This window comes from Protobothrops mucrosquamatus, unplaced genomic scaffold (genome assembly GCF_001527695.2).
Source record: "Protobothrops mucrosquamatus isolate PMUCROS unplaced genomic scaffold, P.Mucros_1.0 scaffold942, whole genome shotgun sequence".
Lineage (NCBI taxonomy): Eukaryota > Metazoa > Chordata > Lepidosauria > Squamata > Viperidae > Protobothrops > Protobothrops mucrosquamatus.
Window position 1 is genome coordinate 764,013 of NW_015387190.1, and position 25,671 is coordinate 789,683.

General features: G+C 43.7%; 1 protein-coding gene across 1 annotated transcript in view; it reads left to right on the forward strand.

The window, feature by feature from the left end:
- Nucleotides 1-2,309: 2,309 nt before the first annotated feature.
- CARD11 (caspase recruitment domain family member 11) overlaps nucleotides 2,310-25,671 on the forward strand; it is a 27,751-nt gene continuing 4,389 nt past the window's right edge. The window contains 20 exon segments of the mRNA XM_029284782.1: nucleotides 2,310-2,508; nucleotides 4,086-4,223; nucleotides 5,245-5,570; nucleotides 6,673-6,852; nucleotides 7,952-8,104; nucleotides 8,511-8,636; nucleotides 8,987-9,343; nucleotides 10,188-10,239; nucleotides 12,412-12,524; nucleotides 15,416-15,516; nucleotides 18,462-18,511; nucleotides 19,027-19,138; nucleotides 20,139-20,340; nucleotides 20,701-20,827; nucleotides 21,465-21,705; nucleotides 22,253-22,340; nucleotides 22,881-22,976; nucleotides 23,124-23,256; nucleotides 23,536-23,715; nucleotides 24,935-24,948. Of these exon segments, the coding sequence (XP_029140615.1) occupies nucleotides 2,310-2,508; nucleotides 4,086-4,223; nucleotides 5,245-5,570; nucleotides 6,673-6,852; nucleotides 7,952-8,104; nucleotides 8,511-8,636; nucleotides 8,987-9,343; nucleotides 10,188-10,239; nucleotides 12,412-12,524; nucleotides 15,416-15,516; nucleotides 18,462-18,511; nucleotides 19,027-19,138; nucleotides 20,139-20,340; nucleotides 20,701-20,827; nucleotides 21,465-21,705; nucleotides 22,253-22,340; nucleotides 22,881-22,976; nucleotides 23,124-23,256; nucleotides 23,536-23,715; nucleotides 24,935-24,948 (2,988 nt within the window).

Below are 25,671 nucleotides of genomic sequence, written 5' to 3' on the forward strand. Positions count from 1 at the left end.
AAGCCTTCCATAATTCATCGTGTCTCTAAAGCCTCAAATGGGCCGTCCTTTTTGATAAGCCATGGTTTGCTGGATAAACAACAGATGGCTGGCTCTGCGGCCCCTGTCGTTGGTTAACCCACGTTTGTGGCTAGGACAATATAGAAGCTGAGACCCAGTCAATTTTGCCTCGTTGTGGCATCGATCCAAATAAAGCAGCAGTCCTGGGGGGTAAAAAAAAATAGCTGTTAATAATTTGCAAAGAAATGCGGTGGGTTCTGTAAGATAACCAGCTGACGGTGGGGAGGGTTTTTTGCTGGAATGGATGCTGGCACCGGCGATGATTTCTCTGCTTATAGTTTCATTTATTTGTAACAACCACAGGGCCGGTGTGAGGCTGCTTAGCATCACCTCCCGGGCGCTTATGACCACAGCTGCATCAACAGTGAATATATTTTCTTTGGCCCTCGGTGATCTTCCTTGCACTCCAGTCACTTATCTTCATGACTCCTTCTTCTCCTCTGTGTAAATGCCAACAGGGTGCTTGCTGCAAGAGTTAGTTGCTGGCCTGTTTTATTTGGGGGAGGGTTCCTGCACCTGTACATAGATAGACCAGACTGTCAGAGCGATGCCAGGAAGAATTGGCAGTGAGACACAATTTAAGAGGAAGTTCTAATGTTCTGATATCTTTCTCACCTTCCCTACTACCCCTTCTTCTTAGTATCATGATTATGATTATTGTTACTCTGTCGCTTTGCATGTGCACTAAGAGCTTCTGCACCAGAGATAAATTCCTTGTGCGTCTAATCACACTTGGCCAATAATTTCTCTTCTCTTCTCTTCTCTTCTCTTCTCTTCTCCTCTCCTCTCCTCTCCTCTCCTCTCCTCTCCTCTCCTCTCCTCTCTTCTCTTCTCTTCTCTTCTCTTCTCTCTTCCCTTCCCTTCCCTTCCCTTCCCTTCCCTTCCTCTATTCTATTCTATTCTATTCTATTCTATTCCATTCCATTCCATTCCATTCCATTCTATATTACAATATCTGTTCTGTTCTGTTCTATTCTATTCTATTCATTCTCTTATTCTATTCTATTTACTCTACTCTACTCTACTCTACTCTACTCTACTCTACTCTACTCTATTCCTTTTTTCTATTCTATTCTATTCTATTCTATTCTATTCTATTCTATTCTATTCTATTCTATTCTATTCTATTCTATTCTATTCTATTCTCCATTGCTTCTATTCTATTCTATTCTATTCTATTCTATTCCATTCTATATTACAATATCTGTTCTGTTCTGTTCTATTCTATTCTATTCATTCTCTTATTCTATTCTATTCTATTTACTCTACTCTACTCTACTCTACTCTATTCTATTCCTTTTTTCTATTCTATTCTATTCTCCATTGCTTCTATTCTATTCTATTCTATTCTATTCTATTCTATTCTATTCTATTCTATTCTATTCCATTCCATTCCTTCTACTCTGTTCTTGATAGCTTGATGTTTTCTGAACTCTGTGAAGGAATTCCTTCTCTCTTCCTGTTGCTCCCGCTTTCTGGGCAGTGCAGAATTAGGACACAAACGGGCAGCCTTGTTGTGTGTTGCCCTCTGAACAAAGGGTTGGAAGCCATCCTTCAAAGACTATCTTCATTCACAAAACCTGGATCTCTAAGCTATCATAGCTTGTGGCCTCAATCTCCTGGCTTTGCATGCCACTGGTCCAAGATGTTCACCATGTTCTTTTGAGGCATCCGTTGATTTTCTAGGTTGTCTTTGTAAGCCTCCTGCTTACAAAGGCAACCTAGGTTAGCCTTTTTCCTCCGTTAAGTGAAAAGCAAAAAAAAAAAAAGGCTGTTTCTGAAAAAAGAGGCATGCGGTTGCTGTTTGGCGATGCAACTTTGAGAATATGGTCTCTAAAAAGTGCACTTCAGATTACAGTTGAGAAACCGGTCGTAAAAAATTAATGAAGGGCCGTCCTTAATTGCAATCTAAAAATACTCGTTCAAAGGGAGAGAAAGAAAAAAAAAACCCACATGGAAATGGTGCCTTTTATTTTTCAAAAGGAAAGAGGAGGTGGGTGTTGAACTTTGGAAGGAGATGGTTCTTGGCTGTGAGGTAAAGCGTCAGGGCTTCATGGGATGAAAATGCGTAGAATCCATGCAAGTTTATGCCCTGCTCAAACTTTGCTCAGTTGCCGCCCTTCAACTGGCAGCTTTCAAATTTGTGGGGGTTCATAAGCCTCCTTCTGGATAAGACGTGGGATCTTTCCTGGACCCAAACTGACCTTCCGTGTCTCTCCATCTTCTTTTAGGGGGAGAAGCATAGAAAAATGGACGAGTGTCTTGAAACCCTGAAGGATGAAGAGGAGGCGCTATGGGAGAACGTCGAATGCAATCGTCATATGTTGACCCGTTACATCAACCCCGCCAAGCTGACCCCGTATCTGCGCCAGTGCAAAGTCCTGGATGAACAGGATGAGGACGAGGTCCTCAACTCCCCGATGCTCCTCTCCAAAATTAACCGAGCTGGTAAGACATAGGAGCCGTGGCAGCCCCCAATCAGAAATGATGACAAGACCGTTGTGTCACTACTTTCCAAGAAAGATTGATCTGCTGATTTTGGGTGGGCTTAGAGCTGTTGATGATCAAAGGTCTCTGGGAAAGAGTCCTTCTGATCCTATGAGGTCAGGGCTGGGCAATATTAAAAAGGAAAGGTCGAGGGTCAAAAAGGCAGTTTATGCAGAATCTATTGAAAACATTGGAGAACTGTAGGCATTGTCTAACAAATATTTATAGATCAGTCAATCAGAATAGAGTTGGAAAGGACCTTTGGGGTCTTCTAGTCCAGCCCCCTGTTCAAGCAGGAGAACCTATATCATTTCAGACAAGTGATTGTCCAACCTCTTCTTTAAAACCTGCAGTGATGAAGCGCCTACAACTTCTGAAGGCCAGCTGTTCCACTGGTTAATTGTGCTCACTGTTAGGAAATTTCTCCTTATTTTTAGGTTGGATCTGTCCTTAACAAGCTTCCAACCATTACTTCTTGTCTTGCTTTCTGGTGCTTTGGAAAATAAATTGCCCTGTCCATGGGAAGGACTGGAATTCACAGCCCCCTGGTTTGTAGCCTAGTGCCTTTGACCACTATCAATAGCTCAGGGTTGAACTGTGGGGTCCTCCTTGGTGCTTTCTGAGCTTGCTTCTTTTCTTGAAGATGTTTCATGACCCAAGTAGGCAACATCATCAGTGCTAGAAGGGATAATAAACAGAGAGCAAGCCCCACTCCCTTCTAGCACTGCTGATGTTACCTAGTTGGGTCATGACATGTCTGCGAGAAAACAACCAAGCTCAGAAAGCATCAAGGACCCCACATTCGTCCTCCTCCTCCTCCTCCTTCTCCTCCTCCCTGCAAATCCCACTCCCTTCTACCACTCAGGATGTTACTTATTTGGGCAATGAAATATCTGCAAGACAAGAGCACCAAGTAACCACTCTACCAGACCAGTTATCTCCAGAAATATTAGCAGTACAATGTATAAAGTTGTAATCTTAACCAACCAGAAATCAAGTTGGAGAGATTGAGCTACACGGAGTAAGAGTTTCAGACTGCTGCACCAGCCTTCCTTGGAGATACGGTACTTACTCACTCTTTAGCTAAGCCTTTAAAGGTCAATTAGTTTATCATTCAGGTTTTATTACAATTGCCTTTATTTTATCCTTGGAAACTGTAAAATTCATCTTAAATGTTAATTTTTAGCAGAAGGACAGCATATCAATTCGGTGTTTAAACAAATGGTATTAAATTCAGGAAGGTTCATATGCAGAGCGTCAGTTTTGCTAAATGTTATGCATAAGCCTTGTTCTGTCTTGCCTTGATATTCTGCAGAATTTTTTTTTTAATGGCATATTCTTTTTGGTTGTTTTGATTGGTGCCTGAAAAAGGTAATTTCGCAGCCTGCATTTCAAATACTTTTTTTCCCCACGTGTTATACAGCTACAATCCTTCTTCTTGTGTCACTCTGGCCTCTTCTTATCCTATTTGTAATTTCAGTTTCAAATTGAAACTCTCTATTTTAATATAACCCGATAAATGTTTGGCCTTGCTACAGGTCGTTTGCTGGACATCCTTCACACCAAGGGAGAGAGAGGCTATGTGGTTTTCTTAGAGAGCCTGGAATTTTACTATCCCGAACTCTACAAATTAGTGACGGGGAAGGAACCCACACGGCGTTTTTCCACTATTGTTGGTAAGTGGGGATTCTGTTGTTCCATGCCAAGCAATACAGCGGAAATCCTTTATAAATCCTTTCTTGGTTCTTTTTCACTTGGAACAGAGTCCAGGAAGAGAATTAGAAAAGTAGGATGCTGGTCTCTGGAGACTCTCAGTCATCTATGTCCTGATTGTCCCAAAGTTGTTTTTTCAAGAGGCAACTGGACCATCTTGTTTTTCTTTGAAGACGTTTTGCTTCTCATCCAAGAAGCTTCTTCAGCTCTGACTGGATGGTGGGGAATGGAAGGCCTCCACTTGGAGGTGAAATTAGCCTCAAGGACCATCTAAAAGAAGGCAAATGACCAGCTGTCTGCAAGGAATATAAATCCTTCCATTCCCCACCATCCAGTCAGAGCTGAAGAAGCTTCTAGGATGAGAAGAGAAACATCTTCAAAGAAAAACCAAGAAAGTCCAGTTGCCTCCTGAAAAAGCACCTTTGGGACAGTAGGATACTAGGTTTCGGAGACATCATGCAGGTAATCCTCAACGTTCAATCACAGTTGGGACAAGAATTTCCATTGCTAAGAAAAGCGATTGTTAAGTGAGTCACACCCAATTTTACAACATTTTTGCCACGGATGTTAACTGAATCCAGCTCCCCCCCCCATTGACTTTGTTTGTTGGAAGCCAGCTGGGAAGGTTAACAAATGGTGATCACATGACCCCAGGAGGCCACAACAGTCATCAGTGCAAGGACCCATTGTAAGTCCCTTTTTTCAGTGCCACGGTGACTTTGAATGACCACGAAAAGAATGGCCATAAATCGAGGACTACCTGTATTTGCAAACCTTAAAAAGAAGATCAAACTATTTCAATTAAGGATCTCCCTTAAGCTTAACCTTGTTCAGTCTGGGCTGATCTAGATCTGTTGGTCTACCGTTTTTTGGACCGGGGTATTTGGCCCCATCTCGATCAACTCAACGCTTTCTGCTGCTCACCTCCATTAACTTGTTGTGGTTGCTTATGTGGTGTTTTTTTTTTCTCTGTTCTCATCTCAGTAGAAGAGGGACACGAGGGTCTCACTCACTTTCTGATGAACGAGATCATCAAGCTGCAGCAGCAAGTCAAGACCAAGGACGCCCAGCGCTGCGAACTCTTGGCCAAATCTCGCCAGATGGAAGATGAAAGGAAGCAACTGAAGCTCAACAAGATTGAGCTGCTCACGTTCCAGGAGAGATACAACAAGATGAAAGAAGAGAGGAACAATTACAACGACGAGCTGATCAAAGTAAAGGATGAGAACTACAACTTGGCCATGAGGTACGCCCAGCTCAGCGAAGAGAAGAACATGGCCGTGATGAGAAGCCGAGACCTTCAGCTCCAGGTGAGAGGAAGTTCTTGAGAACATTGTGTCTCCCCTTTTGCATTAGGTGATCATTTCATTCGTGGTCTTTAGTCCATGTTTTTAACAAATCTCCACTGGTGGATTCATATATCAGCCCCAAACAAACAAAGCATGTTGTTATCCTTGAATGAACGAGTTGATAGATCATGTTTGAGGGCATCATGTAGGAGACAGTAGCAAGAAACCTGTGGCTCTCCAGATCTATGATGATGGTGGTGATGATGATGATGGTGTGGGGGGGGTGATGTTATCCATTCAGTCCTGTCTGACTCTTGGTGATTATATGGGCCAGGTCTCTCCACATCTTCTCTCCTGCACTAATTTTTTGAGTTGTTCTCCCCTCTGGCTGATGTCAGCTTTGATAGTGTCCAGCTAGCATGTTCTTTGACGGACTGGTTTCCTTTTACTGCTCACTCTTCCAAACATAATTGCTTTCTCCAGTGAATTCCCCCACATGACATGGCCATAATAAGTGACTCCAGATCCAACACAATCCCAGATCAACATAACCAATGGTTAGTGATCTTGAGAAATAGTGTTTAACAGCGACTGAATAGAATAGGTTGTTCTAGACTAGAAACAACATTTTTTTTTACAACTTGTGGACACTCAGACGGCTTGGATTTCAGCTCCTGGGAATTCTGAGAATTGTCACCTCCGTGCTTCTGGAGTATATCAGATTATGAAAGTTGACCTGGATAACTCTATGATGAAAAGCTTCATCTAGCTACTAATGGTATGCTTGGGGATCTCTCCTGCACTCTTAGCCCTGTTGAGTAATGCCTGAAATGGCTTTAAATTGACTCTGTTGTTTCTCCCGCTTGCTCTTCGCTAACAAAACTGTTGTCGGAGTCATTATTTCTGTCTCTGCAATATGTCTTATAGAAAATTAACCAGAGTCCTTCATTCTGGTTTGAAAGCGCCCAGGGCTGCTTGGGGAATTCGATCTGGAGACCATCTCAACAGATGGAATCGAGATTGTTTATGACACCATATGGAGCAAGGATTTCTTCTGAAGACAGGGTGTACTTGGTGATGGATACCTCTTTGTTTATCTTGGCTCTCTGTGGGGCTCACTTAGATTGATAAGCTGAAACATAAATTGAATAAAATGGAGGAAGAATGCAAGCTGGAGAGGAACCAGTCTCTGAAACTCAAAAATGATATCGAAAACCGGCCGAAGAAGGAACAAGTTTTGGAACTGGAGCACGAGAATGAGGTGCTGAAGACCAAAATTCAGGAGCTGCAGTCTATAATCCAGGTGAGTAATTTTTTTTTCTGGCTAATATCTGATTATCTAGGTTATATCTTTGCAACCTAGGATGGACAAATACAGGAACTGGGAAGGATGGGCAACCCCAACCCTAACCTTGATTTCTGCTGTTTGCAAGCTACGGTTGACCTGAGTACAGAGTTTTGCGAGAACTGGAAAGCTGGACAAGAATAGGAGAGAACCAGAATTATTGCTTTGCTTGGCAGGACTCACTAGATACTTCTTAAGGAAAAGAGATGGTCACATGCAGACCCCCTGCTGAGCTAGAAACAATCCCCCCACTGATCTGAGGCTCCAGAAGTTCAATGGCATCCTTGTTCTGCCATATTGTCACCGACAAGCCTTTTCACTCTCCCTTCTGCCAGCTGTCAGTCTTCCCAGGAGGTGCTTTGAAAATAATAATTTGGAAGATGGAAAATGTTAATCAGCTTGACTAACTTGAATTTAATCTCTGGTTGGATATAAAGCAACGGAGAAATAAAGCAGGAACTAATTGGAGCAGGAATTAGAAGGTCACCCGTGGGGGCCATAAAGGATGGGACGTTGTAACTTTAGAGGTTTCCTTGAGAGTAAGTCCCGCCTTCCTATTTAAAGATTGGATAGGTCTTCTGGACCCGTCTGTCTTCTGGGTTGGATCCAATTCCTATACGTCTGTGGAGATTCTCCATCATCCAAGGTCATTGTTGCCCCAAAGATGCTTTTCCAAAAGGCAACTGGACTTTCTTGGTTGTTGTTTTTTTCTCTGAAAACTTTTTGCTTCTCATCCAAGAAGCTTCTTCAGTTCCTTCAGAAGAAGAAGGTTGTTGGATGAAAAGTGAAATGTTTTCAAAGAAAAGAAAAAATCCAAGAAAGTCTAGTCACCTTTTGGAAAAGCACCTTTGGGAGATCCAGTTCCTACAATTTCTAGCTCAAGTGGCCTTTAGTTAAAGACTGTCCACTTAAGGACGGATCCTGAAGGAGATCCAATATTCCAAGCAGGCAATGATGGTGTGGTTGTTGCCGAGCCTAACTTTCTCTTTTTAATCTGTCCACATCACTCTTTCCCCTTCCGACTCAATCTCTACCTGTTCCTACTTCCTTACCACAGGCTGGGAAGCCAAGATTGCCAGATTCTGACAAAGCCATTTTGGATATCCTAGAACACGACCGCAAAGAAGCTCTTGAGGATCGCCAAGAGTTGGTCAATAAGATCTTTAATCTCCAGGAAGAGATCCGTCATGCAGAAGACCTCCGGGATAAGGTAAAATAGAAACCAAGAAGTAGAAAGAACAAAGAACGACAAACGGAAATTCAAAATTGTTCTTGATCTACCTCATTTAAAGTCTCATTCTGCTTATCTAGGCACTCTTTTGATTAATATTGTTTGGCTTATTTGGTTACACAAAAATCATCTGCATAATAGTATGCAGTGTCTTACATGCATATAGGATACCTCTGTGCAGGAGCATCTTCTCCAACTTTAGGGTTTAGGTTGCTTTGAAGGTCATAACCCATAGATTCAAAGTAACATCTTCTCAAACCCTCCTCCCTTTTGCAAGCAGTCACAGTGAAGCTGTTGCTTGCAGAGTGGAGTTCTGAGTTTGGGGCCAGGCTGGATCTTGACTGACGTCCTTGATGGACCACCATCTTCATATATTTCCTTGTAGTACCTTGAAGAGAAACAAGAATTGGAGTTAAAGTGCTCAACTCTGGGGAAAGACTGTGAGATGTACAAGCATCGCATGAATACGGTCATGCTACAGCTGGAAGAGGTGGAGAAGGAGAGAGACCAGGTGCTTGAAAATATGGTACCTGAGGAGCCTAGCCCTCTGGTAGCAGATGCTGGGGAGATGTGGGTGGTGGAACCCCATTGGCTATGTTCTATTGATCAAGCCAACTCCTTTTCATTCACACTCGTTAGCAAGTAATGTCTTTAAATGTGCACATACAAAATATATCAAAGAGCAAAATGCAACAAATCCCAGATATTAAAATGATTAATGCACATAGCCCTGGGATGGAATGTAGTTGGTTCAAACCATTTTATGGAAGGAGAGGTTCCCATCTGAAGGAAATGATGATCTTGAGTCCTTCAGCAGCTTTTTTGTGGTATTGAACTCTTGGTGTTGTTTTCCCTCCGGAGGCATTCCACTCCCGGGACGAGGCCCAAATACAGTATTCCCAATGCCTAATTGAGAAGGACAAACACCGGAAACAGATTCGGGAACTGGAGGAAAAAAACAACGACCTGCGGATCGAAATGGTCCGGAAGGAAGCGAGCATCATCAACCTGGAATGCAAACTCAGACGACTCTCAAAGGACAATGGTTATGACCAGGTAGCTCCCTCCACTGCTGTTGGGTTGTGTGTCCCAAGTCAGAAAAGGTCCAGTGAAGGTTGAGAAGGTTAAAGGCCCAGTTCTTGATCAGTGTCCTAGATGAAGTCAACTAATCAGTGGAACGACTTGCCTCCAGAAGTTGTGGGTGCTCCATCACTGGAGGTTTTCAAGAAAAGACTGGACAACCACTTGTCTGGAACAATATAGGTTCTTCTGCTTGAGCAGGGGCTTAGATTAGAAGACCTTCAAGGTCCCTTCCAACCCTATTATTCTATGTTCTACTTTCTAGATGGAACTTACCAGTTTTTAAAACCCTAGAAGAAAGAAGGTCTCAAATGGTGCCTTAAACGGTGAGTGACACTAAAGAGTCTACGACCTTTGGAGATCTGGGTTTTGGTTACCGGTTCTCCGTCTACTGAGGAGTTGGAGACTTCTCAGGGGACTTCTGTCGTTCAAGAAGGGGAACCTAGGTGGGGTCAAATCTTCTTCTAATTTGTAATTCCCGAAAGTCCATGGATCCATATGGGGCTGGGTGGCTGGGGGACAATCTTTGGATTAGACACTCAGTCCTTATGCATGGTTCAAACGGGTTTCCTGCAGAAGATTGGACTGCCTGGTCTGGATACCACTTTCCAACTCTACAAGTAATCCTCAACTTATAACCATTTGTTTAACTCCTGCCTTGGACTTGAAGACCTCCAAGTAACCTGTAGGTCCGTAGTGGTCCTTAGTCAGATTTCATGCACTTTGAATGTCCCCTTAAGAGTTTCATAAACTCTACCACATCTATTCCTCCTAAATCGTGTTTCCTTGATGTTTTGTTCTTAAACTCATAACTGTGCAATTACTTTTCCAACACACCAGTGTGATCTTAGACCATTGATGCTTCAATTCTGGAGGAGAGGCACCAAGTCACTGCTCACCATGGATGAAGTGTGGAAGATGTTTGGCCTGTGGGAATGTCAACATACATCCCCATTTCAGTTTGATTTCTGCTCTCTTTCAGCCTCCAAGAACAAAATCCCCCATCGGTACAAATCGGACATTTGATCTCCAAGGTCAGAGGAACGAAAACTCATGTTCTTGCATTTGTTGGCTTTTCAGAAGTCTCCTTAACACTTAAGTTCTTACCTTTGTTTCAAACTAACAGTTTCCAGTTTCCCAAAAGATTTTTTTAAAAAAATCCTTCCTCTTCCTGATAGTAAACACTTTCAAGCAGCACTTGAAATGGACAAGTGATTGGGTTCCCATAGTAGTTCCCATTCTTCTAGCTGGAAGGTTCCCATCAAAGCTGTAGATGGCCGAAATTCAGGTCTTCCTCCATTATGGGTATTTGAGACTCTTTTGTTGCACTTATAATAATCTTGCAGCAGAAAACAATCTTCCATAGGTCTTTTCTAACTTATCTATTCATGCAATCATATAGATCAGAGGTCCCCAGCCTTCTGGGCACCAGGGACCAGTTCCATGGAGAGAGGTTTTTCCGCGGACCAGAGGGTGTGTAGTTTTGTGTGCTACCTTCATCTTGCGGATGGGGCTTTGCTTGTTTGTGCAGACCGGTTGCTGGCATGCTGTGGCCCAGTACTGGTCCACGGACTGGGGGTTGGGGACCCATAATATAGATAGATCTTCTCCAGAAAGATCTATCCTCACGCGGTCCTTCAGGTCTTCCAATGGTGCCCCATCACCACAATAACTATCTCCATTCTTCTTGCTTTCATCTGTCCTCTTCTTCTCTTTCCTTCCACCTTTCCCAGCATCAGAAGCTTCTCCAGAGAGTTGGTTCTTCACCTAAGGTGTCCAAAGTGGGATAATCTGAGCCGGGTTATTTGTGCCTTGAGGGATAACTCGAGGGTGATTTGTTCAATCAGCCAATTGTTTTCTTGGCCTTCCTGGTTTTCTCCAACACCCAAAAACGAAGCGAAAGTTAAATAAAAAGTAACATTTAAATCTTTGGGGAAAATCTTACAATCTCGATTGAGTTACTGGGCAACAAGGAGAGAATCCTACAAGATACCAGCCATGTTTTTAATGCCTGAAAGAGGTTGCTGATAAACAGATTAAAGGCTTTATAAGAGGAGAAGGCAAGCAGAGCTAAAGAGCATCAGAAATAACTTTGGAAAAGAAGGTTTCATTTTCGGTGAATTCCACAAGGACTTGTATCTTGTGGCGCTCGGATATGTCTCAAATCCTCCATCTCTGAATTAAAAAAAAAAAAAAGAGGTACAGTAGATAAGGAAACGGGAGAGATTTCCTTGGTGATAGGAAAACATCAACAAAGCAAGGGTGAGGGACCCAATTACAGGTAGTCCTTAACGTACGATCCTAATGAGCCCATGGGGATGCTGCAATGGTCATAAGTATGAAAAATAGTCCTTGGGGGTGGAAGCTGGATTCAATTAATGACCGTGGCAAAAATGTTGTAAAATTGGGTGTGACTCACTTAACAATCGCTTTGCTTAGCAATGGAAATTCTTGTCCCTGCTTTGGTTGAACGTTGAGGATTACCTGCATGATGTCTCAGAAACCTAGTATCCTACTGTCCCAAAGGTGCTTTTTCAGGAGGCAACTGGACCCTTTTGTTTTTCTTTGAAGATGTTTCACTTCTCATCCAACGAGCTTCTTCAGCTCTGACTGGATGGCGGATGAAGGATTTATACTCCTTGTAGACAGCTGATCATTTGCATCCTTCTAGAGAGTCATTGAGGCCACTTTAGCTGTATCCTCAGGGTCACCTGAGTGGTGCAAATGGGTGTGGAGCCTTCTTGGCTACAGGATGTTTTCTGCCCTGTGTGCTTTCACTGTTGAAGACAGCCCAGGCTGTTGGGGATGAATCTGTCTGCATCTCAACACTACTCAGGTGACCCTGAGCACACAGGTAAACCTCCAAATGGCCTCAACGACTCTCTAAAAGGAGGCAAATCACCGGTGATCTGCAAGGAATCTAAATCCTTCCATCCTCCACCATCCAGTCAGAGCTGAAGAAGCTTCTTGGAGGAGAAGCGAAACGTCTTCAAAGAAAAATCAAGAAAGTCCAGTTGCCTCTTGAAAAAGCACCTTTGGGACAACCAGAGTCTGGATGACTGAGAATCCCCATAGACAACCAACTAGAAGAAGGTATTACAAGTCTTGTTCGCACAAAATGTTGCGTATGGCGCAACTTAAGGCCAACAGCTCCGTGGCTTGTCTTTCTCTCTGACTCTGTCCACTTTTGTCGTTTGATGATCCAGCCATTCAAGGCCATAATGAAGAGAAGATTGAGACCAGCCACAGACACTCTGAAGCGTCTTCTCAACCCATATCCATCGACAGCTCCACGGGCAGCTGCGAAGTTAGCAAAATTGTAAGGAATTTGATAGCCTGATCTTTACTTGTTACCCAATTATGGGGTTCCTTCTCCCTTTGTTTGCAACTCCAGAAATGGAAGGGTTCTTGTTTCCAACTTGCTGTGTAACTTCTTGAATATGCTTTTTTTTCCCCTGCATGAATGTTAACAGTTTGCTCTGTTTAACACACACACACATATGCACACAATTACTATCACCTTTCCAAATGCTAATTTGTACTTCCCTGAAGATATTCCCAGCAATCTTTCCCAGTTTTGTTTCCCTGTGAAAACAGGTTCACGAGGGGAAAAAAAACCAGCAAAGTTTTTGTTAGCTGGTTGAAACTGCAAAGGTTGGACATTTTTATTTAAAAGGAAGAAGGAAAGAAAGAAAAACATTTTAGACTTCTGACAGCTGTCTGTGAGGTTCCATTGGATGTGATTATGAGCTTAGCAGGAGCAATGAAGTAGAGAAAAAATGTGTTGATAAAAAAAGGGGGCTAGGTGAAGAATAAAAGACACTTTTCTAAGCAGGGGCTTCTAGCAGTGAAATGAACTATTTCTCACTTGGTTGTGTGACGACCTGAAGCCTTCTGGATTTCTGCTCTGAATGGGTGCTCTGAATTCGGGTATCTGCAGGGAGCTGGGTCAAAAACCTCAAGATGGCAGCTTTGACTCCAAATCAAAGCCCCGCCCAAGGCTTGGCAAGACTTAGGGGCACCCAGTCCAGACCAATGTTTCTTAACATTGGCAACTTTGAGATGAGTGGACTTCAACTCCCAGAATTCCCCAAGTAGCATGCTGAGTGCCTCTGATGGAATGTTTTCCGGATTCCCAAGAGGATGGAGGAGCATTCCAGAGGAGCAAGAGACAACACAGCCTAGATAGTTTGTGTGAAAGAAAAAGGGCGAAGATGGCTCCTCCCTAATAGTTCCCAGAGTATATGTTTTATGGTGCACGTCATCTGCTTTAGTTTGGCAAGATTGATGTCAGGTTCCAAAAACCAAGAAAGACACACTGAGGTCCTTCTAAGCAGATTTCTTTATTGTTCCTCGCCTGTAGACAGAACTCTTGCCAAACTAAAGCAAACAACTCGGACCATAAAAACCTATTCTGGGAACCATTGAGGAGGAGCTGTCTTCATCCTCTTTCTCCCACACAAAGTGTCTAATCTGTGTTGTCTCTTCCTCCTCTGGAATTCACTCCCTCTCTCCCAGGAATCTAGAAAAAAAAAATCCTTCACAATGACCGGCTTCCAAATATGCTTTCTTCCTCCAATGATTCTGTCCACTCCCTTTCTATTGATCCCTAACATCCATGATTTTTAAGTCAGCTTTCTCAATTTTGGACATAGCTGCCAAGATGAGCCTGCTTTATATCAACTTTCTGGATGGAGGAAAGATCTTGTGAATTCTTCTTGTAAGCACCACCAACAAAAGCTTTTGGAGAATCTATTACTGTTGTATAAGAGACATATTTGTCTACACTCATGGGGACAACTAGCTCAGTCTTTCTGCAAGAGCTCACACATGTTTGCAGACCGAAAGATTAGTGTCAACAGCAGGAGGGACACTTAAAATCACTCCCCAAAGTCTCGGTCCAGAAAAATCTATTTCTATGAATCAGCTCCACTCAGATTGCCTGCAGATAGGATGATAACCGAGGCCTCCACAAATATCGCACAGTTACTTTCATATATTTCTTTCCACAACGCTTTTAATTATACATGCCCCACATTTGCTTTTTGTATTTTCCAATTGATTTTTTTTCCCAGGGAGCCTTTTTTGGTGTGTGTTGTGATTGCTCAAATTGTTTTGATAGACTTGTTCCATTTCTTCGTCTGTTTGTAATGTTTGACAGCCTTGTCTGTTTGTTTTCCTTGCTCGGTGCTGCTGTAAGCTGTCTTAAGCTGCCTCTCTTGTAGACGGTGGAGCCTGGCAATCCTATTAAATAAATATAAATTAAAATAATCTCCCCCGTGTTCCAGGACGAACCTGGGAAACTGATTTCATGGCTTAAATTGAAGTCATTGGGGGAGAAGGAGGAAGGGGGGAAAAAACGCCCATTAGTTATTATGTAAATCACCGCTCGGAGATGAATAGACTGCCATATTCCACCGAACAGATACCATATCACAAGCTTGCCATTACAGCTGGAAAAAGAATCAAAATAGGAAGCTGTTGAAATATTCAACTCTGCCTAATGTGCAAACTGCACACAACTTGGTTGCAGTGGAAATAGCTACCGTATCACTTTATGTTTGGGCTTCTTGCAGATATATTTAGAATTCATTTATGCCTCCGTGTTCCTCCATACATTCATGCCCATGTTCGCCGACCCCCTTTCGCTCCATATGATTACTTCCCTACTTCCCTTATAAAATGGGTTATCAGCTTTTCATTATAGCCACCCTCCTAAATTCTATTCCTAATTCTGAATAGAATTAAAGGACTCGGTGGATGAAAACCATAACAGTGGGACAACTGTCAGGCTCCCCGGAAACCAAGAAAGGCAGACTGCAATTCTTCTGAGCAGATTTCTTTATTGTTCCTCACCTTCAAGCAGAAACCTTACCAAAGTAAAGCAGACTATTGCCCCATAAAACATATACTGTGAGAACCACTGAGGAGGAGCTGTCTTCACCCTCTTTCTCCCACGGAAACTATCTCATCTGTGTTGTCTCTTGCTCCACTGGAATACAGCCCCTCCCTTCCCTCCCTCCTGGGAATCCAGACCACAATCCATGACAGCAAGAGAATGAGGTGTTAAAGCTAGTAGATGCAGAAGTATGATGTGTTTACAAGCAAGCGTGTTTTCCACTGAGGCAAGAAACTCACAAAGATGGGCAGGATTGCACCACTGATGGCTTGTCTTCATTTCTTTTCTTGGCCTTTCCTTCTGAAATCCAGCAAACCCTGAGATATCGCTGCGCCAGCATTATGTCCACCACTCCGGAGCCTCCAGGAAATGATTCCATTCTCCGAAGGAACAAAGATGTCCCTCACTCAAGGTAAATGTCCCTGGGCCAACTGGGAAGAAAGGAAGGGGCCTGGACAAGGAAAGTTGGACAAAAACTAAAATATTGGGGGAATAGAGTTAGTTCAAGGTCTAGAAGATTGTCCCACTAAATGCATTTTCATAATGGTGACCACTGGAAGGAATAATGATACTTCCTAAGGAGGAGCAGTGATGGGCTCTCTCTCAATGAAGGAACCATCTCGCACATCCATCATTGGGAGAGGACAGGAAGAAGTTAGAGCAGTGTTTGTCAACCTCAGCCACTTTAAGATGTAAGGTCTATGGATTTGAACTCACAGGATTTCCAGAGAAGAACCCACGTTAACCTACAATCCCGTCATTCTGAGCACTTCCAAGGAAAAATAGAAAAGGATATCCCCCCTCATTCCTCTAGGACAGTGGTTCTCAACCTATGGGTCGCGACCCCATTTGGGGTCGATCGACCATTTCATGGGGGTCGCCAAGCAAGGCTGTCTGCCATTTTTTTCCCCCTTTTCCGGCAGGTGCCTTACCTCCCTTGGGCTGGGCCAGCTGGTGGTCAGCCTGCTCCGTCTCTGCCGCTTGCCAGCTATGCCTCGGCCAGCGCAGGGGGCAGAACCACGCATGCGCGGCGCTCCCGGGCAGGGAAAGTCCTCGACTTACGACCGGTTGGGTAGTCCTCAACTTATGACCGGTTTAGTCCTCGACATACGACTGGTTGGGGGTCACGGCATTAAAAAGATTGAGAACCACTGCTCTAGGATAATGAGGATAGATTAGCATATTTCGGGAAAGGGAGGGTCTAAATCAGGGATGGGTGACTATGGCCCCTTTATGATCTGTGGACTTCAACTCCCAGAATTCCTGAGCCAGCCATTTTGGCTGGCTCAGGAATTCTGGGAGTTGAAGTCCACCGCTTGTAAAAAGAATTCTGGGAGTTGAAGTCCACAGCTTGTAAAAGGAATTCTGGGAGTTGAAGTCCACAGCTTGTAAATTTAGAACACAGTTGCCTGCTGCTGTCCTCAATAAAGAATCAGGTTTGCATTTGGCATTTGTAGCCTAATATAGTTGCTGGAACCCCATACAACTCATTTCAGGGAAAAGTAAGAGAAATAAATGTTGAGGGCATATCGGTACATGCCAAAAACAGGGATGACCCTTGCCAAGGTTTGTTTAGAGTCACCATTATATATGGGGGTTCTCTCGCCTTTCTTTTTCTTACCTCTGTACAATCTCTTCTCCGCGTATCGACGGTACCGTCATTCTACTTTTGAGTCATCGTCTCTTTCCAGGGTTCTCTCTAAAATCGATGGACTCCAGGTCAAGTACTTGGGTTACGTACATAAACCAGCCAGATTTTATCCTCCAGGCAGACAATTGTTGAGCCCTATTTCCCTGGATCCTTTCTCCAACTCAATTCCTACCTCCAGAAACTATCTCGGTCTGATTGAGGAGAAACTCAGATGCAAGATGACATTGTGCCATTTCTCCACTCTTGCCCTGAAGGCAATTACAACCTTTCTCAGTTCCATTACCTTGAGCCAATTTAAAATCCCTGCCGCTGATGTTAAACTTTCTTTTTTTAAAAAAAAAAATAAAAATCAAGAAATTCAATCACAAGTATCTTGGGTGAAGTTTTATAACCAGGAGGATGACACAGGAGAGGGTTACCATGCTCGGCCCATTCTAGCCGGTAGGTAACTATGGTGTGCTGTCAAATGTGTGTAGAGATTGTATGTTTTAATCATCCCAAATGAAAATATGCCGTGGAAACTGCTTTCCCCCCGATCGTGAAAGAGGAAAACATTTATTATATGATTTTATTGATGGTATAACGTGATCCAAGGCAGGCGTTATCATTTATTCAATGTTCTCCTACCTCTGTCGAGCGTTCCTTGATCTGATTTACTGGGACAATTTTAAGAGCTGAATTTCTTACAACTGCAGGTAACATTCATCTGATGTTTGGAAATAAAAAAGCAGCCAGTTTCAGGTGGCCATGACTGGAAGAGAGCATCGAACGTGTTGGTAGATAATCCTCAATTCCTACAGTGGAGAAGAGATCCATCTTCTCCGTAGGAAGTTATGATCCCTGCAGGAGCCATTCCAAGTACAAAAAGTGAACCCGGAAAGATTTATATACCTTCCTTCTCCTTGGCTGTTCGTCTCCTTCCAATCACAGCCTCCAGAAGCTTCTTTTCCTTTCAAAAATTGGGAGCGTTGTGTGTAACATGTAGTTCGCTCCTGCCCCCAACGTCATAAAGGAAGTGGTTGCTCAACAGGCCACTTCATATTTTTTTTCCTAGGTGTTGTCCATTCTTCTCTTGCAATGCTAGAAAATATAGTGCAGGTGCTAACATTAGCAAAAGGACACAGACCACACACACAAACACACACAGAGACACACCCTTGCGGCAGAGGCACACAGAAGAATGTGGAAGAAAATGTTCAAATGGGTTTGCTTGAATTTGGTAAAGCAATCAGTGCCATTTGACTGTTGCAATCACCTGAAAACCTTTCTCATTTGGAATAATAATAGTGATAATAACAGCAACGTAGCTCCAAAATAATATTAGGGCCATCTGTGCAGCAAATTGTCATATTTCAAAGGCAAGACTTGGAAATGATAAGAATAGCCGAATCTTCTTCTTTGGAGAGCATCATAACTCCTTCCCAGGGCCAGATGTCTCCTTTTCTTTGGAAACATTTTGTGGTCCAGTTGTGTCCCAGCCATGGTGCCATCTTTTCCAATCTTGTCTCTTTCCTTTCACCTACCCATCTGTCTCTCTTGGCATCTGTTCCCTCTTCCGTGGCCACTTCTGGCCACCACTTCCTACATCAGAGATGTTCTGACTCCAAGATTTGGGCTACCTGCTGAGGGATATTAAGATGTCCAAATGAGACATCATGGAGAGACAGAGAGAGAAAGAGAGACCAATATGTATTTCTTTATTCCAGTTTGACCGAAGATGATGACAGTTTTGGCTGTGATGCTCTGGAATTAGAAGGTAAGAAATTTTTAAAGACCAGTATTCTGAGAAACATCATCTGATGGACAGAGATGATCTTCTTACTTAGACCTCCCGGTACTTTATGTAGAATCTCTGCTTGAAAGGCGGCCCAATTTAAAGATAAAGACCTATTAGAAGAATAACAAATTGTCCATCCACAGTTCTACCTGGACTGAGTAAGCAGGCTATTCCTAGTCACTTAGGACATCTTTACGTAGGCTTTTTGGCAACAGTAGAGGACTAGTGTGCCATTTGCTTTCTTCCGAAAGGTCTTTCAACATCTGAACTCAGTCAAGGTCAGTCAGAAAAGTCCATGAGAAGGTCAACCTGATCTGGAAAGTCTCCTTACCATTTTTTCTGAACCCAAAGATAATTCATCCAGACAAATACTTCAAGTCCTGTCTATATTTCAGTCCAATTTTACTCCTGTCGCCCTTTCTTTAAGAAGGATATTTTTTCCTTCCATATCCATCTGTTTCATGAATTTATTTATTCCACACTTCCTTTTCCAGATGATATTCCTGACAGGTATTCCTCACTACCTTCCTCCTCATCCTCCCACCACTCTGAAGGGCTGGACCTGGAACAAGTCAATTCCATTTTCAGGAAATTCTCTCTGGAAAGGTATGGTGGAGAAGGTTGGCTGGAGGTGCAACCACTGTTTTACTTCTAGTCTGTTTTAGATACTCAGCAAAATGGAATTGTAACACTGCTTTTTCTTGGATTGTGCCATTGCTGGGGGGGTTACTGTAGAATGCACTGGAAGGGCTGTCACATAGGGAACGTGGTACCCCTCCTGATATTATCAGTGGTAGCATCCAGAAAAAACGTTCTTTAATTCTTCTGAAGAATAAATCAGTTCACATAAATTCATGTTAGATCAGAAAGATAGAGAGAAATAAAGCTCGGAGGGTAGAGAACTGAAATGATTTGCAAGTTCCTGGTGCTGGTATTCAAGCTAAATTTTGAAAGGTCATAAAGCTTTTTTTTTTTTTTGCACACTCTAGATATTTCAGAAGTCTGTTGCCATTGTTTCATTTCCTGCTTTATGTATCTTGAGCCTGAGTTCCTATTAATACTGTGCCAAGCTCTACTTGCGATTTCGCCAACTTTTTTTTTGTTCCTACCTCAAGTTCCAGCTACTTAGGAAGTTCTTCTGAATTTCTCTTGTGGCACTTTTTGAAGCAAAAAGACCCATGACTGGAGGTGTCCCCAAGAGCAGCAGCTGGTGTAGTTTCCAGTCCCATATCTTTCTAAATCTCCCGCTGCCTCTCTTGACTTTGGCAAAAGACTCTCAGATGCAACTTGGTTAGACGAGACGCATCATTGCAGTCAAGAATGAAACTGTGAACATAGCAGATGGATTGTAGGTTGCTTGTGAAGAAGCCATAGCCTTCGTCCATAGCTACGTTCCAGAATTTAATGCCTTGAATTTTTCCTCCTACTCTTCTGAATGAACAAATACTTGGCTAACCTCTTGATGGCCTTGCCAGGCATCTGAGATACATGGATGCAACTGTTCTTTTTAGCCTAGGAACTGCTGGTTCCCCCTTCACCAATCTCAGCCCTTTCTCTGGGCGATCTGAGAAGCCAAGAGGAATTTGCCCCTCTTTTGTTGACACAGGCCCTTCCGTCCCTCGGTGACTGCGGTTGGACGCCTCCACAATGTCTTCCATGCCGTCCAGCAAGTAGTCGTCAACGGGGACACTCTGAGCTCAGAGATCAGTTTGCTGGGAGGGAACATCAAAGGAAGCTTTGTCCATTCAGTGAAGGTCAACTCCACAGCAGAGAAAGCTGGCCTCCGGGAAGGGTACCAACTGCTTCTGGTGAGGCCTCCATATTTTCTAGTCATCCCCACAAACATCCCTAAGGATGGCCCTTTGCATTTCTTTGAAGTGATGAATGAGTGAGCTCTTCTTATTTTTCTTCCTTGCTTGCTGTAACCAAGGTCTATGTTGCCTGGGGCAGAGTTTTTAACTTAAAAAAAAAACACCTTTAAAGGAAGGCTCATATTGGAGGCATCAGCCATCTCTTCATTCTATGCCCTTCAAGAAAAAAAAAATCTATACAACCAAATCACATTATGCTGTTATTGAAGACCAGGGTGGGTGGAGATGATAGCTGTGTAATTTAGTAAGTAGAATTAATTGCCTGGAGGGAGAATAAAGCTGTGTTCCTATCAACAGGTGGAGGGCTGCATCCGAGGAGAAAATATGAGTGTTCCCCTGGATACTTGCACAAAGGAAGAAATTCACTGGACGATTCAGAGATGCAGTGGGCCAGTTACGTTGCACTGCAAACCAAATCATGAGGGTGAGATACCGTGCTTTTAAACCTTCGGACAAGTAGGCCTATTTATCTTTAGGATCTGGGGGCTGGATAAAGGGACAGGAAAATTGGTTTTTGAAAGCCAAAATGATCCATTACAATTTTTTAAAAAAATAAAATAAAACCAAGTTCTTGTTTATTTTCATGATCGCCCCTAAAAGTTGGAGATGCAGAGTTGGTAGCAGAGATGTTTTCTAGAGTTGATACCTCAGCCCCAAATTCAGAATTGTATAATGGGAAATTTGATGTTTCCTAGAACCAAGGAGAAATTTTCTGACAGGGACAACAATTAATCAGTGGAACAGCTTGCCTCCAGAAGCTGTGAGTGCTCCAAGACTGGAGGTTTTTAAGTAGAGCTTGGACAATATAGGGTCTCCTGCTTGAGCAGGGGGTTGGACTAGACCTCCAAGGTCCCTTCCAGCTCTGTTATTCTGATGCTGAGTTGACAAGATGGATGGGCACTATTGTACCGGTGGAACAATCACAGTAGGAATTCAATCGGTGTTTCTCAATCCTGGCAAATTTTAAGATGGTGACACTCCTACCCAACATGGGGGACCCAAGGACCAAGGAGTTTCTTCATTTCATGGAACCGGTTGTGGGTGGGTTCCTTCCCCTCTAGGTTATCGGACACTGCTTTCAGAAATGGAAGAAGGTCTGATCACCTCCGGAGACTCCTTCTACATCCGTCTGAACCTCAGCATCTCCAGCCACCTGGACTGCTGCTCCCTCTCAGTGAAATGTGACGAAATCTTGCACGTCCTTGACACCATGTACCAGGGGAAATGTGAGTGGTTTTGTGCCAGAGTCCATCCCGTCACAAACAAAGATGAGGAAACGGGAACGGTCCCCAATTACAGCAGGTGAGTGTCCCCATCCCGGGCACAGGGAAGCTCCGAGGGGCAGGGGGTGCACATGGGATAGGGGCTCAAAACTCAAGATACCAGCCACAATGACATGTTACGGGAAGCTGGTATACTACAAACCCGAACACCAGCCTCCAAGATTGTCTGTGTGGCAATCTTTGGATGCCAATGAGATGAGGCTGAAGCCAAGACTCGTGCAGGAGATGTGACCCACATAGGAAAAAGAGGAAAGGCTTGCCTTGCATGTTTGTGGTGGCCACCTTCACTTTTTGGACCTCCCTGTGGATGCCTTGTTGCCTCCATGACAATGAGGTTCTCCTGGCAGATTTCTTAGGGTACTCCAAGGGTTTAAATTTGGGCAAATATTGTCCATCCCACGGCATTGTAGGCAGGCTAGTTCTTCTTTCTTTATAATAGGGCTGCCTGGAGCTTGGTCCAAACTGCTTGGCCATCCAAAGGGAGGAAGAAGGGCGTCAGCTGAGGATGGTCATGCTGGATGCCTTCCTTGGCACCACCTCTGATCCTTCCCAACTCTCCTTTGCAGAGCCCAGCAGCTGCTTCTAGTAAAACTCCAGCGACTTATGAACAGAGGAAGCAAAGAAGATACAGACAATGTCTATGGGATATCACGAGTAAGTTCTCCCTGGCTTGGGATGGTTGTCCTCTTCACCCATCATTCTTCCATCCCTTTGTGAGCAGTTTTGGGCAGTTTTGTCTCTTGGGTCATTCCCATCCATTCTAAAAGAGGTATTCTGTCTACATTCATTATGGGTGGTGGACTTTGCTCTCATTAAGCCAACTTTCTGCATCTTGAGGGCCTTCAAGTATGGTGAGCCCCTCTTCTCAACATTCCTACTTCTACAGCCCATAAATTCATTTTGGCTTTATGGGATTCTGACCTACATATCATCATCATCATCATCATCATCATCTTCTTCTTCTTCTTCTTCTTCTTCTTCTTCTTCTTCTTCTTCTTCTTCTTCTTCTTCTTCTTCTTCTTCTTCTTCTTCTTCTTCTTCTTCTTCTTCTTCTTCTTCTTCTTCTTCTTCTTCTTCTTCCTCCTCCTCCTCCTCCTCCTCCTTCTTCTACCTTCTTCCTCCTCCTTCCTCCTCCTTCCTCCTCTACTTCCTTCTTCCCTCTTTCTTCTTCCTTCTTCTCTTTGTTGCTCTTAGACTACGCTGCAACCAGATGAACTTGCATCTCCCAGTGAATCCAAAACAAGCCCTCGTCTCTCCAGAGCCAGTTTCCTTTTGGGCCAGATCTTGCAGGTAACAACAACAACAACAATCAGGGGTCCCAGAGTCAAATTAAAAGAGTAGGTCTAGCTCTCTGATTGCCAGCCTTACTAGGTCCAGACCAGACAGGAAACACAGCCTTGACTCACCCCTTGACCCAACCTGAATCTCCACTTCCAGTTTGTCAGCAGGTCCGAAAACAAATACAAGCGCATGAATAGCAGTGAACGGGTGCGCATCGTCACTTCGAAAGACAGCCGGGTGAAATCGGAAGTGCATCCGGTGACAAAGGCTCTCCTCGAAAGATTTGAAGGTGAAGTGATTTGGGGGGTGAAGTGGGGGGAACCTCTTTTTCTTAGATTGCAAAGCTGAAGGACTAATCGCCCAATGAGGTTGTCCCTTAACACCTTGAACCTGGCCTGGAACCATGCCAGCAGGGTGATCCCAGGGGTTTTCTAGCCAAGTTGTCTTCATTCATCAAAGTAACATCCGATCTCTGGTTCTCCGGTGTTCGTTTGATGGAATCAGCCTTTCGTTGGGCTGCCCACTCATTCTAGGATGGCTTACAGTGGCGTAAATCTTCTTCCTCCAGAGTTTGATTCCGTGACGGAGATCAATAAGAGCTTCAGTCTGATCCCGTACAGCTTGGTGAAGCCCACCCACTGTGACTGCCGGCGTCCCGTCCTCTTCAGCCCAACGATGCTTGCCAAGACCTTGGTCCAAAAGCTTCTCAACTCGGGAGGAGCCCTGGAGTTCAACTTATGCAAACCAGGTAATCCTGGGGTCCTTGTCTAAAGCCAATCTGTCTTCTTCTAACTCGATGTTTCCCAAACCTGGCAACTTTAAGATACTGTATGTAAACTTCGACTCCCAGAATTCCCCAGAAATCAGAAGCATATTTTTTTCTATTTTTCATTTTTGCTTCTTTCTTTTCCCCTTTTGCTTTCCTTCCTTCCTTCCTTCCTTCTTCCTTCCTTCCTTCCTTCCTTCCCTCCTTCCTTCCTTCTCTCCCTCCCTCCCTCCCTCCCTCCCTCTCTCCCTTCCTTCCTTCCTTCCCAACTCTGGAGGAGCCCTGGAGTTTAACTCATGCAAACCAGATAAACCAGGGTCTCCTAATTGAGCAGGGGTTGGACTAGAAGACCTCAAGCTCCCTTCCAGCTCTGTTCTGATTGATTAATTGTGGTTAAGTAACAAATTGTCCATGCCAACTGATCTGAGGAAGACAGCAAGGGATGTGCGTTGGTGTGGTTACGTCTCCCTGTTGTGAAAGGGGCTAAATACAGTCTTAATACTGGGAAGAAGCCTTGTGAACTGGCCATTATCTCCCTGTTTTCTTTCTAAAAGTCCCAGAAATGTATTTCTGCTTGCTGCTAAGGAGAGGCTGCTGAAAAGAAAAGCCTTTGCTCTGATCCAATTCCTGTGTGATTACTGCCTTTTTATATTTTGCCGTTTATCCAGCCCCTTGCAGGTCTTGTACGCCTCTTTGTTGAAAGGCTGTCTCTCCAAAGAATCTTGACACCACAACACGGGCTAGCAATTACACAGACGNGAAATGTATTTCTGCTTGCTGCTAAGGAGAGGCTGCTGAAAAGAAAAGCCTTTGCTCTGATCCAATTCCTGTGTGATTACTGCCTTTTTATATTTTGCCGTTTATCCAGCCCCTTGCAGGTCTTGTACGCCTCTTTGTTGAAAGGCTGTCTCTCCAAAGAATCTTGACACCACAACACGGGCTAGCAATTACACAGACGGCGCTTCTTCTTCCCAACCTGTCCCGGCATACCTTGTTCCTTGAAATAGGTCATGCTTAAGTTCACCAGATTTAACTAGCTCCAGGATAAACACCTTCTCCGCCAGCTAAAGCCTGCGGCTGCCGAATCCAAGGATAATAGGCATGGCGATCGTTTGTCTTGTGTTTTTGTCCATGGAGTCCTATTCCTGCCACTTGTGGCCGGGCCTGCCTGCCTCCCCTCCTCTGCCCCCCCTTGTTGCAGGGGACCTTTTGTTGGTAGGGATCAGGGGAAACGGTGACCCACATGCCCTCTGGCTCCAAAACAGTTCTAATTTCGTTCTTGCAATTGAGAAGGCACTGGAAATATCGCTCGGGAGACATGGTGTCAGGCCTGCCCCAATCGGATCCCTTAGGAAAGAGAGACCCTCGACTCCATTGGGTTGAAGCAAAAGAGGTTGACTGCAGTAAAGTCAGGCTAGCTCTGAATTTCGCCCGCTCAAAAGATACAGAAAGGCTTTTACCCACATCCCCTCGTTTTAATTTTTCAATTAAGCATAGAACAGTCTCAAAGTGATCCAGATTTGCTCCCTTATGGGTTTTCTTTTCTTTTTTGGTGCAAAAATGAGGGAAAAAAGGATTTTCTGATTGATGGCTTTAATGATTAAACAGGATAGATTATAAAAAGGAGAGAGTTATGATGTAATTTTAGAGAGAAAGGTTAGGATATAATCGTGCTTATAACTGTTGTGAAGAATATTGGAAGTTGCTTGTTTATATCTTAAAATCTTTCTCTTTTTTCCCATTTATTGTACTTTTAGCTTTTTCTGTTGTTTCTCTCTGTTCCAATTTGGCTTATATTAGGTCTTATTATTGTTCTTAAAACTTTTAATAAAGATATATAGATGAGAGAGAGAGAGAGAGAGAGAGAGAGAGAGAGAGAGAGAGAGAGAGAGAGAGAGAGAGAGAGAGAGAGAGAGAGAGAGAGAGAGAGAGAGAGAG